This window comes from Schistocerca cancellata, chromosome 2, assembly GCF_023864275.1.
Source record: "Schistocerca cancellata isolate TAMUIC-IGC-003103 chromosome 2, iqSchCanc2.1, whole genome shotgun sequence".
NCBI classification, from domain to species: Eukaryota; Metazoa; Arthropoda; class Insecta; order Orthoptera; family Acrididae; genus Schistocerca; species Schistocerca cancellata.
In genome coordinates, this window is record NC_064627.1 from 150,280,954 (window position 1) to 150,300,549 (window position 19,596).

At 42.9% G+C, this 19,596-nt stretch overlaps 1 protein-coding gene across 3 annotated transcripts in view; it reads left to right on the forward strand.

The window, feature by feature from the left end:
* LOC126161443 (neutral ceramidase-like) overlaps positions 1-19,596 on the forward strand; it is a 516,902-nt gene that overhangs the window by 478,944 nt on the left and 18,362 nt on the right. For all 3 annotated transcript variants that reach the window (XM_049917257.1, XM_049917259.1, XM_049917258.1), the window contains one exon: positions 8,031-8,149. In XM_049917257.1, the coding sequence (XP_049773214.1) occupies positions 8,031-8,149 (119 nt within the window). The remainder of the gene's footprint in view (positions 1-8,030; positions 8,150-19,596) is intronic.

Consider the following 19,596-nt stretch of genomic DNA (forward strand, 5'->3'; position numbering starts at 1 on the left):
GTCTCTGCCCAGCACACAGTTTTAATCTGCCAGGAAGTTTCATACCAGCGGACACTCCACTGTGCAGTAAAAATTTCATTCTAAAAAAAAAACAATGTTAAAAAATCAGAAGAGGAGGTGTATTTGGAAAAAGGCATGTAGATACAGGTCTTCAGCTGACAGAGGCTCCGAACTCAAATATTGGATATAAAGGCGCACTGAGGCGCAGATCACAATTTATTAGTGACAAAGAGAAGGCTAATGCTTAAGAGAAACTTGCGGAAGATTTTATGTGGAAAGAAGTGGTATATTTACTAAGGAGTAATGAGATGTGTTTGAATTTCTTTAACGCTGTAGATTTTGCTGTAGGACATACCATAGTAAGCAGTTAAGTTGAATGGAATAGTGATCGTTAAAAAGGGCAACAACAGACTTGGGTGGTCGAAAATAGGAACGAGGAATGTAACTTTGAAGAAATCTTCGGTAGAACTCGAGCTGAGCGAAGAAAGGAAGAAAGAAGTACCAAAAAGTGCATAAAAACACGCTTAAAGTAATTTGAATCCGTGATGAGATAGATCGGGTGCAGGGAAGCCAAGGCAAAGTGTCTGCAGGAAACATGTCAAAAAATCGAAAAGATGGACTGATTCAGCGTATAGAAAAGTCAAAGTAACGTGCGATGAAATTAAAAGCAGCAACGTCAACAATGAGAACGCAATGGGAATTCCCATGTGAAACACAGGGGAAAAAGTGGATACGTGGGAAGAATAGACTGAAAGTCTCAACGACAGTGAGATCTTGCCTGGTGAGGTAGTAGCTTTGAAAGATTTGTGATCCCATAAAGCAGAGTGGATAGATAACGTTCCATCGGAATGGCGACCAAACGTCTATTCAGTGTGGTGTGTAGAATCTATGTGACTTGAGATTTCATTAGAAAACAGAAATGTATACACACAATCCTGGAGATAGCACGGACAGATAATTACGAAAAGTACTGCTTAAAAGCAAATGCATCCAACTTGCTGACAAGAATTATACACAGAAAAATAGGAAAGATAATTGGTAATGTGTTAGGTAACGATCAATTTGGCATCCGGAAAGGTTAAGGCATCAGTGAGACATCTCTGAGACTGCGATTGCTAGTGGAAGCAAGACTCGAGAAAAATCAAGACACTTTAATAGGATTCTTTGACCTAGAGAAACCGATCGACAGTGTAAGTGGTGCAAGACATTCGAAATTCTGAAAAAAGTAGGAGTAAACTATAAGGAAAAATAGGTAATACACACTATGTCAAGAACCACGTGAGAAAAATAAGAATGGAAGACTAAGAACGAAGTATTCGCATTAAAATGGGTGTAAGACAGAGCATACAATCTTTCGCTTTTCAATCCGTGCACCGACAAAGCAATTAATCAAATGAAAGAAAGTTTCAAGAGTGGGGTTAAGATTCAGTATGAAAGGATATCAATGATAAGATCCGCTGATGACATTGCTCTCCTCAGTGAAAGTGAAGACGAATTACAGGATGTATTGAATGGAATGAACAGTATGGCGAGTACAGAATGTGGAGTAATTATAAGTCAAACTAAGACGAAATTAATGAGAAATAGCAGAAATAAGATTAGCGATAAATTTGAAGATTATAGTCTGTGACCACGAACTAGACGGAGTTGCGGATTTCTACTGCCTTGGAAGCAAAATAACATATGATAGGCAAAACAAGAAAGACATACAAAGCAAACAAGCACAAGCAATGACGGCACCCATGGTCAGAGGAATACTAGTATCTAGCATAGATCATAATTTGAGAAAGAAATTTCTAAGAATTACGTTTGCAGCCCTGTATTGTATGGTAGTGAAACATGGACTGTGGAAAAAGCCGGAACAGAAGAGAATCGAAGCATCTGAGTTGTGGTGCAACAGACGAATGCTGAAAATTAGGTGGACTGATAAGGAACAAGGACGTACTCTGCAGAATTGGTGAAGAAAGGAACATGGGGTAAACAATGTCATCAAGAAGGGACAGGATACCAGGACATGTGTTAAGACATACGGGAATGACTACCATTATGGAGGGTAAAAACTATAGCGAAGACAGAGGCTGGACTCTACTCAGCAAATAATTGAGAATACAAGATGCAAGTAATGTTCCTAAATGAACTGCTTGGTACAAGAGAGGAATTCACGGCTGCTACGTCAAACCAGTCAGAAACCTGATGACTCAAAAAGGAAAAAAAGTGTTGGAGGAAGGCAATGGCAAACCATCGCACTAGGAACCAGAACAAGACAGTATGTGACTTTCCCTTTTATGCTGATACTCAAATAGCACCTGCAATTTTTCCTTAGGCGAACACCACACTAAGCTTAAGGAAGAATATCAACAAAGCGGAGGTGTTTTAAACCCTACGTGGATGGCACTTCGAAGTTGTCAAAACAGAAAGAGAGTGTGTTCGGAAAGGCAACACAGACAATAATCAACTAGCTCCTAGACTCAACCAAGAAAGACCACTGTCGGAATTCAAACTGAGGAATTAGTGACAAGTATGTTTTTTAACGAGGGACAGACGTCATGATTCCAAGGAGAATTACTCAACCAAGAAAGACCACTGTCGGAATTCAAACTGAGGAAGTAGTGACAAGTATGCTTTTTAACGAGGGATAGAGAGCAGGATTCCAAGGAGAATTTAGGCAGAAACTTTATTGCGCTAGCTGTTTACTGCTTATGTGTTTCTGCGTACGCTGTCATTTGCGTTCCTCCTGCTCACCGCGTACTACACGCGTCGTATACAGATATCTCTCGTTTCTGTCGTGCCTTGATCATCTGTTGAAGTATCGACGACTGCTGAGCACGCTAGCCTGCTATATTCTCGTAAGTTATTTTAACTTTCGCTGTGCAGGGAGAAGCTACTGTTTCATTTTGCTGAGTAGTTGAAGACGGAGCACGACTAACGCTACTGGTGCAGTTACGAGGTTAAATATGCTGCAGCAGATGTAAATGACCGCGTATAAAGATTGTCACAAGGATCTCTGTCAGATATTTTGCCAAGAAGCCTTCCTCGTCACCCCATACTCTTCTCATTACGCGAAGAAGGCCATTTTCATCATTTTCCTACTTCTGCTTCAACGACCGTAGGACTGAACACCGTTGATATCGAGAGCAAACAAATCTTGGCCAACGTTTCGGTGCTAAACACTGTAATTCCGTAAGATTGTGTGTCTTATGATAACACTCGACCATACTTTCGGAATGGCACTATTTTCATTTGTTAACTGTTCATGTTTCTGGTACACTTTGAAACTGTAGAAATACGGTGACATAAAAAGGGAAGCATCCAGTAGGAAATGAAACTTTCATGATCATATTTAAATCATTAGAAAGGATTTGGTAGTATAAGCCCTCTTATCACTACTGCATTGCACCTGCTTGGATGCATGTGCTAGTTTGGTGTCATAAAGCCATTGTATCAACTGTTGAGGCGAGGTGGTGCACAATTGTTTTAATTGGTTCTTGATATCTTGGCTACTGTCACTTGGACAGAGCTGACGTCCGATATGATCCCACACTAGTTCCATCAGTGGCAGATGTGGGGTCTGGCTGGCCACAGGAGTACGTCAGCACCACGTAGACAGTTTATAGAGGCGTATGCCATGTGTAGACGAGCATTGTTCTGTTCTGTTATAACATTACGAAACCCAATTTTGTTTTCTGTCCCAGACATGTTTCACTGCAGTTGCAGCATCATCAGTGGATCTTCTATATTGTTATGGCTGTTAAACATAAGGAATATTCTTTACTGCTTAAACACATACAAATATTAGTTCTAAATCGTAATTACAGGTTACTGAGGAGCATATAAAATTCTGTATTCATACCTCCTTACCACATGGTGTGGTTTTTCTCCTGTTTGTCTTTACAGTTTGTCACCTGCAGCTATATACAACTTAATGTAGGCAAAACATTTACGCAAAAATTACGATTTCTAAACTGTTGTGGCTATGTCTGAGATTAATAATTTATGTGAAAGGTTTTGTGTGTGTGTGTGTGTGTGTGTGTGTGTGTGTGAGTGTGCGCGTAAAGAAAGTGGGGGAGAGAGAGAGAGAGAGAGAGAGAGAGAGAGAGAGAGAGTAGGTTTGAGGATTTATCATTATTGTTATAATTATATATTTATTTAGTTTTATGTGTGTGTATGTATGTACGTATGTGTCTGTGTGTGTATGTGGGGGGGAATCCTATAGTTTGGTATTATCTACTAATTCTTTGAGGTCAGAGAACAGAGTTTCATTGCAGAGAGCTGTGTATTCATTTATTACTTGCGTTCCTTAAGTTATTCCTTTTTGTATTTGATAATTTTCTTCAGTTATTAGTTTTTGTGGGGGGCTGTTGCTGCATTTGGGAATTTTCAAATCAGTTTTGATGTCTGTCAGGATATGTTTATTGTCCGTAAGGCATTCAGCATATGTGGAGTGACAGCTGTTACATAAAACTAAAAATAAATAAATATATATAATTATAATAATAATAATGATAAATCATCAAACCTACTCTCTCTCTCTCTCTCTCTCTCTCTCTCTCTCTCTCTCTCTCTCTCTCACACACACACACACACACACACACTCACTCACTCACTCACTCACCCTCTCCCTCTTTCTTCACAGACACACACACACACACACACACACACTCTCTCTCTCTCTCTCTCTCTCTCTCTCTCTCTCTCTCTCTCTCTGAGAAATTCAAAACACCGCCAATGACATCTTCAACTGTTCGACTGTGTGCAATCTTGTTTTCACACCTTCTACTGTTCCACTGTCCGCCATCTTGTTATCACAGCTGATAGACAGTGACAGTGACAACTCAAAAACACTGAACTTGACAATGAAGAAGATGACGAGAAACGAAACCGTAAATGAAACATAATGAAAATAGATACACACACACACACACACACACACACACACACACACACACGCGCGCGCGCGCGCGCGCGCGCGCGCGCGCGCGCTACACACACACACACACACACACACACACAACCTTTCACATAAATTATTAATCTCAGACATAGCCACAACAGTTTAGAAATCGTAATTTTTGCGTAAGTGTTTCGTCTACATTAAGTTGTATATAGCTGCAGGTGACAAACTATAAAGAGAAACAAGCACTATAAAAACGTAATACAGCAGGAAAACCACACGGTGTGGTAAGAAGGTATCAATACACAATTTTATGTGCTCCTCAAAACCTGTAATCACGATTTAGAAACTAATATTTGTATGTAATTAAACCGTAAAGAACTTCCCTTATGTTTAACAGCCATAACAATAAAAAAAACACTGATGATGCTGCTACTGCAGTGAAACGTGTCTACGACAAAAACAAAATTATGTTTTGCTAAAGGCGCACCCCACTCAAAGACATATGTTATTGTTAAAGCAAACACAGACAAAAGAGCTTCCACATCAAGATGATAATTTACGAAACTTCCTATGAGGCTATCACATGACTGCGCAGGGTGTCCATCACCAACTGTTGTGCTATCAGAGATCTCTCTATCACAACCAACCGTGACCCTATGGCTGCCCATATTGTAATGCCAGTAGTAACACCACTGTGCTCTTCAAAACATTGGAAAAGTGGGATCTCTCTCTCAGGTTGCTGCCACAATCGCCATGGCATAACCGGGATTGACCACTGTACGCAGTGAAACAGTAGCAGTCCGTGCTTCCCGGTTACGGCACCACTCCAGAACCCGCTGTTTGTGTTGTTGTGTTAGTGGAAGCCCACGCATGGGACGGTAATTCCCTAGTCTGGCAGCTGCTGCTCCTCGACCAGTTGTGAGGGATGGCAAAGAATGTTGCAGGGAGTCCATTACTTCGTCTCCAATTCCAGGCTCAGATGCGAGGGAGTTGTGCTTATTGCACAGCACGGTCATCCTTCATTGTGGTGGTCAGGCGTGACCGACCAAAACCTTAGCTGCCAATATAACTACTCTCACGTTCCCATGGAGCTCGTCTGGGTGGTGCAAGATTCGACCATCTGGCCAAGTGGAGAACCACAATGAGACCCATATGAAACTTCCTGGCAGATTAAAACTGTGTGCCCGACCGAGACTCGAACTCGGGATCTTTGCCTTTCGCGGGCAAGTGCTCTACCAACTGAGCTACCGAAGCACGACTCACGCCCGGTACTCACAGACGAGGTACTGGCAGAGGTAAAGCTGTGAGTACCGGGCGTGAGTCGTGCTTCGGTAGCTCAGTTGGTAGAGCACTTGCCCGCGAAAGGCAAAGGTCCCGAGTTCGAGTCTCGGTCGGGCACACAGTTTTAATCTGCCAGGAAGTTTCATATCAGCGCACACTCCGCTGAAGAGTGAAAATCTCATTCTGCAAACATCCCCCAGGCTGTGGCTAAGCCATGTCTCCGCAATATCCTTTCTTTCAGAAGTGCCAGTTCTGCAAGGTTCGCAGGAGAGCTTCTGTAAAGTTTGGAAGGTAGGAGACGAGGTACTGGCAGAAGTAAAGCTGTTAGTACCGGGCGTGAGTCGTGCTTCGGTAGCTCAGTTGGTAGAGCACTTGCCCGCGAAAGGCAAAGGTCCCGAGTTCGAGTCTCGGTCGGGCACACAGTTTTAATCTGCCAGGAAGTTTCATATCAGCGCACACTCCGCTGCAGAGTGAAAATCTCATTCTGGAAACATCCCCCAGGCTGTGGCTAAGCCATGTCTCCGCAATATCCTTTCTTTCAGAAGTGCTAGTTCTGCAAGGTTCGCAGGAGAGCTTCTGTAAAGTTTGGAAGGTAGGAGACGAGGTACTGGCAGAAGTAAAGCTGTGAGTACCGGGCGTGAGTCGTGCTTCGGTAGCTCAGTTGGTAGAGCACTTGCCCGCGAAAGGCAAAGGTCCCGAGTTCGAGTCTCGGTCGGGCACACAGTTTTAATCTGCCAGGAAGTTTCATATCAGTGCACACTCCGCTGCAGAGTGAAAATCTCATTCTGGAAACATCCCCCAGGCTGTGGCTAAGCCATGTCTCCGCAATATCCTTTCTTTCAGAAGTGCTAGTTCTGCAAGGTTCGCAGGAGAGCTTCTGTAAAGTTTGGAAGGTAGGAGACGAGGTACTGGCAGAAGTAAAGCTGTGAGTACCGGGCGTGAGTCGTGCTTCGGTAGCTCAGTTGCACTTGCCCGCGAAAGGCAAAGGTCCCGAGTTCGAGTCTCGGTCGGGCACACAGTTTTAATCAGCGCACACTCCGCTGCAGAGTGAAAATCTCATTCCACAATGAGACCCGTTTGAAACTCTGTGAGATGTTGATAATGATGTCTCACGCGATGGCTCTGAGCACTAAGGGACTTAACATCTCAGGTCATCTGTCCCCTAGAACGTAGAACTACTTAAACCTAACTAACCTAAGGACATCACACACATCCATGCCCGAGGCAGGATTCGAACCTGCGACCGTAGCGGTCGCGCAGTTCTAGACTGAAGCGCCTAGAACCGCTCGGCCACCAACGGCTGGCTGTCTCACGCGAGTACGTGGCATTTGTGTCCTTCATAGTGATCAGACATCATCTGCCTCCGTTCACGCCCCTTGTATACCCTACCAGGTTAGTAACAACACTATACACGAACAGTAATGCAGCCTATTGGCCGTTGTGCCCGTCACAGAGGATTGCGACTTTAATCATTTACAAATTGGCTGAAGGTGTGCACATGAACGAATTCACACTATATGACTATGTGTTCTGCGTGCTTCACTTTCTTCAGCATCCAATATGTTTAAAGAAATTGTATTAGTTGATATGCAGTCTACAACCTTAACTGATGGAATCTGCTGTCTAGTCGACATAACTTTGCTTTTTCTTACTTAATAAATAATATACAATAAATAACTGGAGTAGCAGTTGTTCATGAACAGCATGGAGGGTGAATAGAACAGGAAGAGCAAATAAAACTGTCTGGACTGTAACGAACTTGAGAGTCAGAGCTCAGAACATAATTTACGTTTACAAATATTTTGCGACGCCTGCTGGTTTGTTCTTGTGACGACAGTACGTTTTCATTCCACAGGTGGCAGGGAACCCTCGCAACAACTTGCAGCATGGGGGCTCGTACCTGGCTGTGGAGAAGAAAGACCCCTACACCGGCAACTGGTCCGTCATCGCCACAGACGCTGACTGGGAGACCAAGTGAGTCAGTCTGTCCACTCTGCTGACTGCACCATGCACAGAAACCGCTCACTGCGTGGGTGTTGTAAACATACTCGTTCTCACCTAACCATGTATAATTTGTCTGTTTCTTGTGCATTTAATTCGAATCTGACGAATCTTCGGCACGTTCTAAGAACTAGTTGAGATCAAGAAGTGCAACTAATTTCTCACTTACGTAGTTTATCTTCCTGCTCACGATACTTCATTGCAATCAGTTGTTGAACTCCATCCTCAGGTAACTCGTGCTCAGCTCTTTCCTAAATGCATATCTACGTCTACATTTATACTCCGCGAGCCACCCAACGGTGCGTGGCGGAGGGCACTTTACGTGCCACAGTCATTACCTCCCTTTCCTATCCCAGTCGCGTATGGTTCGCGGGAAGAACGACTGCCGGAAAGCCTCCATGCGCGCTCGAATCTGTCTAGTTTTACATTCGTGATCTCCTCGCGAGGTATAAGTAGGGGGAAGCAATATATTCGATACCTCATCCAGAAACGCACCCTCTCGTAACCTGGACAGCAAGCTACACCGCGATACAGAGCGCCTCTCTTGCAGAGTCTGCCACTTGAGTTTGCTAAACATCTCCGTAACGCTATCACGCTTACCAAATAACCCTGTGACGAAACGCGCCGCTCTTCTTTGGATCTTCGTTATCTCGTCTGTCAACCTGATATGGCACGGAAACCCACACTGATGAGCAATACTCGAGTATAGGGCAAACGAGTGTTTTGTAAGCCCCCTCCTTTGTTGATAGACTACATTTTCTAAGGACTCCCCCAATGAATCTCAACCTGGCACCCGCCTTGCCAACAATTAATTGTATATGGTCATTCCACTTCAAATCGTTCCATACTCATACTCCCAGATATTTTACAGAAGTAACTGCTACCAGTGTTTGTTCCGCTATCATATAACCATACAATAAAGGATCCTTCTTTCTACGTATTCGCAATACATTACATTTGTCTATGTTAAGGGTCAGTTGCCACTTCTTGCACCAAGTGCCTATCCGCTGCAGATCTTCCTGCATTTCGCTCCAGTTTTCTAAAGCTGCAACTTCTGTGTATACTACAGCATCATCCGCGAAAAGCCCCATGGAACTTCCGACACTATCTACTACGTCATTTATATATATTGTGAAAGCAGTGGTCCCTTAACACTCCCCTGTGTCACGCCAGAGGTTACTTTAACGTCTGTAGACGTCTCTCCATTGAGAACAACATGCTGTGTTCTGTTTGCTGAGTAAATATTACATATTCAGATAAACACAATGTCTAATTACATTGTCAACACACAGATTTATTTCTGTCCTTCGAAATAAATTACTTCGACATCTTCCGACCGGCTCCTGCCCAGTATACTACTCTACTCTGACTGAGCAAAAGGCATAGTGTGAAAGCCACAGATATATTGTGATACCAGTTTAAAATAATTAGTCCTGTTGCTTAAAGTTTACACTCTGACAAAAGTAAAGGTACAAAATAAAAGAAAAAAAAAGTCCAAGTGTGAACAGATGTTGTGCTCTGAGGCTTACGTACAAACTTAATTATGTACAAAAAATGGTTCAAATGGCTCTGAGCACTATGGGACTTAACATCTCAGGTCATCAGTTCCCCAGAACTTGGAACTACTTAAACCTAACTAACCTAAGGACATCACACCCATCTATGCCCGAGGCAGGACTCGAACCTGCGACCGTAGCGGTCGCCCGGTTCCAGACTGAAGTGCCTAGAACCGCACGGCCACCGCGGCTGGCTATGTACAAACACAGTTCATCCTTTCTAGCATCTCCACGATTTTTGCCTGTTATCGACTTTGATACTGGCAACATATTGGCCCCGAATATTCCAAGACGTTTTAATTAATTTTAAATTTGATGGCTGATAACAGATGGCTGCCCACATAGAGGCTGATCCCTCACCTGTGGTAGAGTGGGAGGTCGTCTCCAGGTGTGGCAGGGGGTGAAAGACATTCCGGAGGGCTGAATGGAAGGCCTCTCCAGTTTGTCTGACGAACCGGTTTCAGGCTCTTTCTCAGGCTGATACTGATCTTCGTCCGGACATGGCTGCTTGTCCTGTTCCAGAGGTTGCCCCTCAGTCTGCAAGATCCGGGCGGTCGCAGAGGGTGGGCTTACTGGTAGTTGGGAGCTCCAACGTCAGGCGCGTAATGGGGCCCCTTAGCGATACGGCAGCAAGAGAGGGGAAGAAAACCAATGTGCACTCCGTGTGCATACCGGGGGGAGTCATTCCACATGTGGAAAGGGTCCTTCCGGATGCCATGAAGGGTACAGGGTGCATCCATCTGCAGGTGGTCGCTCATGTCGGCACCAATGATGTGTGTCGCTATGGATCTGAGGAAATCCTCTCTGCCTTCCGGCGGCTATCTGATTTGGTGAAGACTGCCAGTCTCGCTAGCTGGATGAAAGCAGAGCTCACCATCTGCAGCATCGTCGACAGGACTGACTGCGGACCTTTGGTACAGAGCCGAGTAGAGGGTCTGAATCAGAGGCTGAGACGGTTCTGCGACCGTGTGGGCTGCAGCTTCCTCGACTTGCGCCATAGGGTGGTGGGGTTTCGGGTTCCGCTGGATAGGTCAGGAGTCCACTACACGCAGCAAGCGGCTACACGGGTAGCAGGGGTTGTGTGGCGTGGACTGGCCGGTTTTTTAGGTTAGATGGCCTCGGGCAAGTACAGAAAGGGCTACAGCCTCAAAGGGTGCGGTTCAAAGTCAGGACATGCGGGGACCAAGCAACAATCGGTATTGTAATTGTAAACTGTCGAAGCTGCATTGGTAAAGTACCGGAACTTCAAGCGCTGATAAACAGCACCGAAGCTGAAATCGTTATAGGTACAGAAAGCTGGCTGAAGCCAGAGATAAATTCTGCCGAAATTTTTACAAAGGCACAGACAGTGTTTAGAAAGGATAGACTGGATGCAACCGGTGGTGGCGTGATTGTCGCTGTTAGTAGTAGTTTATCCTGTAGTGAAGTAGAAGTGGATAGTTCCTGTGAATTATTATGGGTGGAGGTTACACTCAACAACCGAGCTAGGTTAATAATTGGCTTCTTTTACCGACCTCCCGACTCAGCAGCATTAGTGGCAGAACAACTGAGAGAAAATTTGGAATATATTTCACATAAATTTTCTCAGCATATTATAGTCTTAGGTGGAGACTTCAATTTACCAGATATAGACTGGGACACTCAGATGTTTAGGACGGGTGGTAGGGACAGAGCATCGAGTGACATTATACTGAGTGCACTATCCGAAAATTACCTCGAGCAATTAAACAGAGAACCGACTCGTGGGGATAACATCTTGGATATGCTGATGACAAACAGACTCGAACTTTTCGACTCTGTAAGTGCAGAACAGGGAATCAGTGATCATAAGGCCGTTGCAGCATCCCTGAATATGGAAGTTAATAGGAATATAAAAAAAGGGAGGAAGGTTTATCTGTTTAGCAAGAGTAATAGAAGGCAGATTTCAGACTACCTAACAGATCAAAACGAAAATTTCTGTTCCGACACTGACAATGTTGAGTGTTTATGGAAAACGTTTAAGGCAATCGCAAAATACGTTTTAGACAGGTACGTGCCGAGTAAAACTGTGAGGGACGGGAAAAACCCACCGTGGTTCAACAAAAAAGTTAGGAAACTACTGCGAAAGCAAAGAGAGCTTCACTCCAAGTTTAAACGCAGCCAAAACCTCTCAGACAAACAGAAGCTAAACGATGTCAAAGTTAGCGTAAGGAGGGCTATGCGTGAAGCGTTCAGTCAATTCGAAAGTAAAATTCTATGTACCGACTTGACAGAAAATCCTAGGAAGTTCTGGTCTTACGTTAAATCAGTAAGTGGCTCGAAACAGCATATCCAGACATTCCGGGATGATGATGGCATTGAAACATAGGATGACACGCGTAAAGCTGAAATACTAAACACCTTTTTCCAAAGCTGTTTCACAGAGAAAGACCGCGCTGCAGTTCCTTCTCTAAATCCTCGCACAAACGAAAAAATGGCTGACATCGAAATAAGCGTCCAAGGAATAGAAAAGCAACTGGAATCACTCAACACAGGAGAGTCCACTGGACCTGACGGGATACCAATTCGATTCCACACAGAGTACGCGAAAGAACTTGCCCCCCTTCTAACAGCCGTGTACAGCAAGTCTCTAGAGGAACGGAAGGTTCCAAATGATTGGAAAAGAGCACAGGTAGTCCCAGTCTTTAAGATGGGTCGTCGAGCAGATGTGCAAAACTATAGGCCTATATCTCTGACATCGATCTGTTGTAGACCTTTAGAACATGTTTTTTGCTCGCGTATCATGTCGTTTTTGGAAACCCAGAATCTACTCTGTAGGAATCAACATGGATTCCGGAAACAGCGATCGTGTGAGACCCAACTCGCTTTATTTGTTCATGAGACCCAGAGAATATTAGATACAGGCTCCCAGGTAGATGCCATTTTCCTTGACTTCCGGAAGGCGTTCGATACAGTTCCGCACTGTCGCCTGATAAACAAATTAAGAGCCTACGGAATAACAGACCAGCTGTGTGGCTTGATTGAAGAGTTTTTAGCAAACAGAACACAGCATGTTGTTATCAATGGAGAGACGTCTACAGACGTTAAAGTAACCTCTGGCGTGCCACAGGGGAGCGTTATGGGACCATTGCTTTTCACAATATATATAAATGACCTACTAGATATTGTCGGAAGTTCCATGCGGCTTTTCGAGTATGATGCTGTAGTATACAGAGAAGTTGCAGCATTAGAAAATTGTAGCGAAATGCAGGAAGATCTGCAGCGGATAGGCACTTGGTGCAGGGAGTGGCAACTGACCCTTAACACAGACAAATGTATTGCGAATACATATAAGGATCCTTTATTGTATGGTTATATGATAGCGCAACAAACGCTGGTAGCAGTTACTTCTGTAAAATATCTGGGAGTATGCGTCCGGAACGATTTGAAGTGGAATGACCATATACAATTAATTGTTGGTAAGGCGGGTGCCAGGTTGAGATTCATTGGGAGAGTCCTTAGAAAATGTAGTCCATCAACAAAGCTGGTGGCTTCCAAAACACTCGTTCGACCTATACTTGAGTATTGCTCGTCAGTGTGGGATCCGTACCAGATCGGGTTGACGGAGGAGATAGAGAAGATCCAACGAAGAGCGGCGCGTTTCGTCACAGGGTTATTTGGTAAGCGTGATAGCGTTACGGAGATGTTTAGCAAACTCCAGTGACAGACTCTGCAAGAGAGGCACTCTGCATCACGGTGTAGCTTGCTGTCCAGGTTTCGAGAGGTTGAGTTTCTGGATGAGGTATCGAATATATTGCTTCCCTCTACTTATACCTCCCGAGGAGATCACGAATGTAAAATTAGAGAGATTCGAGCGCGCACGGAGGCTTTCAGACAGTCGTTCTTCCCGCGAACCATACGCGACTGGAACAGAAGAGGGAGGTAATGACAGTGGGACGTAAAGTGCGCCACACACCGTTGGGTGGTTTGCGGAGTATAAATGTAGATGTAGAAATATTTTTTTCGTGTGGTATAATTACAGATTAACATATTTCCGTTTTTTTTCTTTTACGTGCACTATGAAACCTTGCTTCCTGCAAATTTTACGATTCTAGGTTTTAGGTTTTAATGAGTCATTTTGCGTGTATTAAAATACGCGGTATAAATAACCTACCTTTTGATTGCATTGATTTAGTAGCTTAACTTTTTTACACTATCAAAAGGACCATAGACCATAGTGTGTGACAGATTTCAACTTGATACATCCAACCGTTCGTGAGAAAAAGGTGTCGTAATAGACGTACAGACAGACGAGGAACAAAATTATTGTATAGGTTATGTTTCCACCCACTGAAGCAGGGAACCATAAAAAAGACTTGGATAAGAGAGAACGAAACATCTGTAGTTCCAACTGAAACATCTGTAGTTGCAATAAGAAAGGCTTCTAGAAAATATAACTGAACAAAGTGAAAGCAACGGGTCGAAACTAAATAAAAAAAAATGAATATATCAATACCGCATCGCAAAAACAAATGAAAAGTCCGATAACCAGAGTAACGAAAGCACATATCCCTGGAAACTTCACAGCGCGCCGGTCGATATCCTCATCTTTGTGGGTTGGCCGGATTCACCAAGTTTGTCCCGTGCTGAAAGTTGCTGCTTTTGGAACGACTTCAGACAGTTGTCTTAAGCCAGACACTTAGCGGTATCTCGTTTAGAATGTAATTGTTAGCAATAGCGTGATGCCAATATAATCATTCTCCAGTAACTACTTGAGAGCTAAATGTCTTATACCTTCGGAACGCTATGGACAAAGAAGCATTCAAAAGATACGAAATCGCGCGTAGCACTCGTCATACTGGGTCGACTTTATGAAACATGGACGCCAGATTAATAGCTACACATTATTAGTGTTATTACTAAGCACAGACTCCGAACTGAGAACGGACCAAATAAAGACGAAAGTATTAAGAATCTTTGGAACTAGAATTAACAATTTGAATATCGAAACTGGGGTGGATGCGATGTACATAGTAAAGAAATTCTTTTACCCTCGAAACAAAACGGAAGATGCACAAAAAAGGAGGTAGGATGCAGGCACAAACAAAGAATGCGTTTCTCGCCTAAAGAAGTCTGCATGCATCACACACTGGCCTTGACTTGAAAAAGAAGTTTCTTCTTTTGATAGCTATGGATTGTGGCAAAGCATCATACAAGATGCTGGACATTAGGAGTGATTCCTCTCAGAATCCATGCTGAAAGAAATGTGATGAAAAAACTACCTTGAAATATAGTTAGGAGTCGGGACATACGTTGAGAAATAGCTTCCACGGTGCTAGAAGGAGCCATAGGATTTAAAATCTATAAGCTACTCGGAGATTGGAAGATACCCGAAAAATAATTGAGGACATGAGTGCTACTCTCAGATGAAGAGGTGAGCACAGGTGGAGGTCTTGGCGCATCAGGTCAGTCACAATACTAGTGGAATGGTGGCCGAAGAAAAATTAGTAATTCCGATCATTCATTGTAGAGTTATTGTCGTTATTATCGTTTACTTCAACATAATTATGTTAAATATGCTGAATACGTCCCATGTGGGCCTAGTTACAGTATTATGGGAAGTGTTTCGTCTGAAACTGATGTTAACAGTGACATAATCGTAAGATCCATAAGACAGAAAATATCCGCATGCAGGTCGAAGGCTAGTTCCTCGACTTCGGGAAGGCGTTCAGTACGGCTCCGTACTGTTGCCTAGTGAAAAAAAAAGATGATGCTACTTTTACAAGATATCAGACCATCTCTGACTGACGGCATCCTCACGAATAATATTGAACACGTTCTTAGCGGTGCGAAATCGACAGATGTAGAACTATTATAGAAGTATCCCAACGCAGTATTATAAGGTCTTTACTGATAGTGAGGAACATGAATAGTTTTTAAAAGAAGTCATTTTAGCTTAAACCCCACTAGGACTTTCTTTTATTGAAGAACATAAGACCTATAGCCGTAAGCTGAATAATGACGTCCTTAAACAACACATACAGGCAGCGGACAAGAATCGAGAAACCGTAAATAGTGGACAGCGCCGGAAGGACCGTAATAGTTTGCATGGCAGACGCTGTTATGTGTGAGAAACTCTGATCGCCAGAAACAATAGAGGTATACAGGAATGTGTGCTGACAGTGTAAGTAAGTATAATGTGTTAACGTATAAATTAGCACGAAGACCCACCATTATTATTCTATTAAATGGCTGCAATCAACACACTCAACCGTACAATATCATTGACTAACCGTCGGAAGTGACCTAAAACGGAACGACTACACAAAATTGTAGGAGGTTATTCGTAAGAAGAAATAAAAACTTTGAGGTTCGCCGATGACATTGTAATTCTATCAGAGACAGCAAAGGACTTGGAAGAGCAGTTGAACGGAATGGACAGTGTCTTGAAAGGAGGATATAAGATGAACATCAACAAAAGCAAAACGAGGATAATGGAATGCAGCCGAATTAAGTCGGGTGATGCTGAGGGAATTAGATTAGGAAATGAGACACTTAAAGTAGTAAAGGAGTTTTGCTATTTGGGGAGCAAAATAACTGATGATGGTCGAAGTAGAGAGGATATAAAATGTAGACTGGCAATGGCAAGGAAAGCGTTTTTGAAGAAGAGAAATTTGTTAACATCGAGTATAGATTTAAGTGTCAGGAAGCCGTTCCTGAAAGTATTTGTATGGAGTGTAGCCATGTATGGAAGTGAAACATGGACGATAAATAGTTTGGACAAGAAGAGAATAGAAGCTGTCGAAATGTGGTGCTATAGAAGAATGCTGAAGATTAGATGGGTAGATCACATAACTAATGATGAAGTATTGAATAGAATTGGGGAGAAGAGGAGTATGTGGCACAACTTGACAGAAAGAAGGGACCGGTTAGTAGGACATGTTCTGAGGCATCAAGGGATCACAAATTTAGCGTTGGAGGGCAGCGTGGAGGGTAAAAATCATAGAGGGAGACCAAGAGATGAATACACTAAGGAGATTCAGAAGGATGTGGGTTGCAGTAAGTACTGGCAGATGAAGCAGCTTGCACGTAGCATGGAGAGCTGCATCAAACCAGTCTCAGGACTGACGACCACAACAACAACAACATTCGTAAGTACTTACGGAGCTTCAGAACACGACTGCTCGGAAACTACAAGACATACAGAAAAATAACACACATCAGGGAATGCAAGTTTCGAAACGCAATACGCGGTGTGGCGTAGTCACACAACGCACAGCTCTAGGACGCAGGTGTGTGAGAACATGTAGGTAAATCATCCACTCCTTATTGTCGGATTGAATCACTTCGAGCCCGCAGATGATCAGATTTCTAAAGCACCTGCTCTCCTTGAGCCTTCCCGGGCTGGTAACAGTGGGTTCAATGACTGTCCCTCAGGTATTGACGTTTTCCGTATCACAAACGCTGAACATATTGAACACATGTAATGAGAGTTCACAACTTGTAGAGTTGCTCTCTCCGCTGATGTGTGTCTATTTGCACGTACCTTGTAGATTTCGCGCAGCGATCTTCGGAAACACCGGAGGTACTTACGAATAACCCTGTAGAATAAGTAAATAACAAGCAGAATTTAAAGTAAATGTAATTCACTGACGAAGGTGGTATGTTATAACAAACCCTTCTACAACAGCTTCTTGAGTAATGCTTGTCATTCTGGGCAAGGTGCCGTTTAGGATTAATACAGGAGATGAGGGAAACCGGAAATAATGTGAATACTTTATGTTCAATTAGTTAGCTCGATACTGTTATGCAGATGCTCATCAAAATCCAGTGACAGAAAGAAGTTAAAAAAGAGGCGTTGTGTACCACGTTATGGTTTATTGCTAAAATTCCGAGAGCGTAAGTGGAAAGAAGAGCCAAGCAACATATTACTCACTCACTCACATTACTCGCGAAATGACCATGATGGGAAAACTGAAAGAAATTAGCGATCATGAGCAGACACACGAACTATTCACAATTCAAATAATAAAGGGGAGTCATTGAAGTAACCTCCGCCACGTATCGGAAGGCGGTGTCTTGAAGAGTATAGGTGTAGATAAGAATCCTGTTGACATTCGACAATTTACGCAAGTATTCACTTACCCTCCCGAATGAAATATTTTGAAAACAGTCTCTAAACTGTAGCTAAGGTCTTTCTCCACAGTAGCCTTTCTTACAGGCGTGTTAATCTCACAAGTTTGCAGCAAAACTTCTGTGATACGAGATAACTACTGGTGGATGTAAGATCTGAGGACGGGCCATGGATCGTGCAGGGACAGCTCAGGCAGTAGAGAATTTGCTCTCGGAAGGCAATAAAGTTCTGGGTTTTAGTGCAGCTGCGGGACAATGTTTTAGACTTGCAGTGACTTTTATCAGTTTAGTCCCGGTACACAAGCAAAAACGTCGTCGCATTTCTCACCAGCAACTCTCACTTGTAAAGGTTTGCAAAAGACTGGAAAGAATGCAAGCACGGCTTAAATCACGTAGAAGTTTCATTGATTCAGCTCAGACATGTTTATCGCCTGAAAACAGCTCTCTGGCGAATAGCTCAATAGTGCGCCCAGGAGAGGTTGGGCCCGGCTGTTGAGAACAGTCTAATGAGGGTTATTGCGAAAAGTTCGTCGGCCATCCTACACGACGAAGTCGTGTAATCAGTAGAAAGGCTTTAATGCCATTGGCAGATGGGAATCAGGCTGGATAGTGCATTGGCAGGCAGCCATTACAACGAAAGACCACAAAAATCCTACTCGTGCTAGTGTCCGACTGGGTGGTGTATTTAATGTAGTGTGTCATGATGAAATATATAATACATAGCTTAGTGCCCGCTGATGGTCTGCATAGTTTTTTATTTTTAAAATTTTTCTTCAACTGATTTTTTGTGTTGTTGACAAATTGCAATACCTTCTACACTTTTCACTTTAACTGAGGGCATGTACTTCTCATCAAAAAGCGGTTCTGGTAGATGGAGTACAAGGTTTTGGTTTACCATGCCTTTTACGTTCTTTTGGTGGTATTTTCATAGAAACTTTCATCTAACACATATTTCTTTATATCTGAGAAGCGAAATACCAATTTCCATAGATTTACCTTAAAATTATTTTAAGGTAACGAATTATTTCCTTAAAAATGACACCGTCTATTTCACCTGCGTAGGAACTGAATTTCCAAAAACAGTGGAACGGACATTTTTCTCTTTCTGACGGACAAGTCAAACACCAATTTTCATAGATATAGTTTTAAAACTGCTTTATTAGTTCTTTAATAACGATTTACTTTAAAAAAAACTTCCTTCCACTGTCTCACCCCCTTAGAGGTTTAATTTCCAAAAGTGCTGAAACAAGTGTTCTTTTTTTTAATTTCTGACTGAGAAACCAAATACTAGTTTCAGTAGGTCTAGCTTCAAATCTGCCTTAATAGGGCCACATTTTCAAAAAACCTTTCATCCGCTATTTCACTCCCTTAGTAGTGGAATTTCGAACAGTCCCTTCTTAACGATGTATACAGTATAAGACGAACGCTCTCTGCAAATTTAAAATTTATATCCTCAAATGTTTGGACTGGAAGATAATAAGCCAGTCAGTCAGTGAGGACGTTGTTTTGTACCGCATAAATAGAGGGGATATGGCCGAGTGAAGTTTGTAATTGTGGCACTGTTAATTCTGTGAGTGACTTATGAAATAACACAAGATAAGTAAACGTTAAGCAACTATATCGCCTCAGTTGCTTACGAAGTATGTGAACTTCTAACTGTAGGAGTTAGCGTGCACTACTCATCACTTATTGTCGCTGATTTTTAACCACTCATTTTTTTAAATAAAATTTTAGTACAACGTTATTTAGATGGGTAAGATATTCGTTATATAC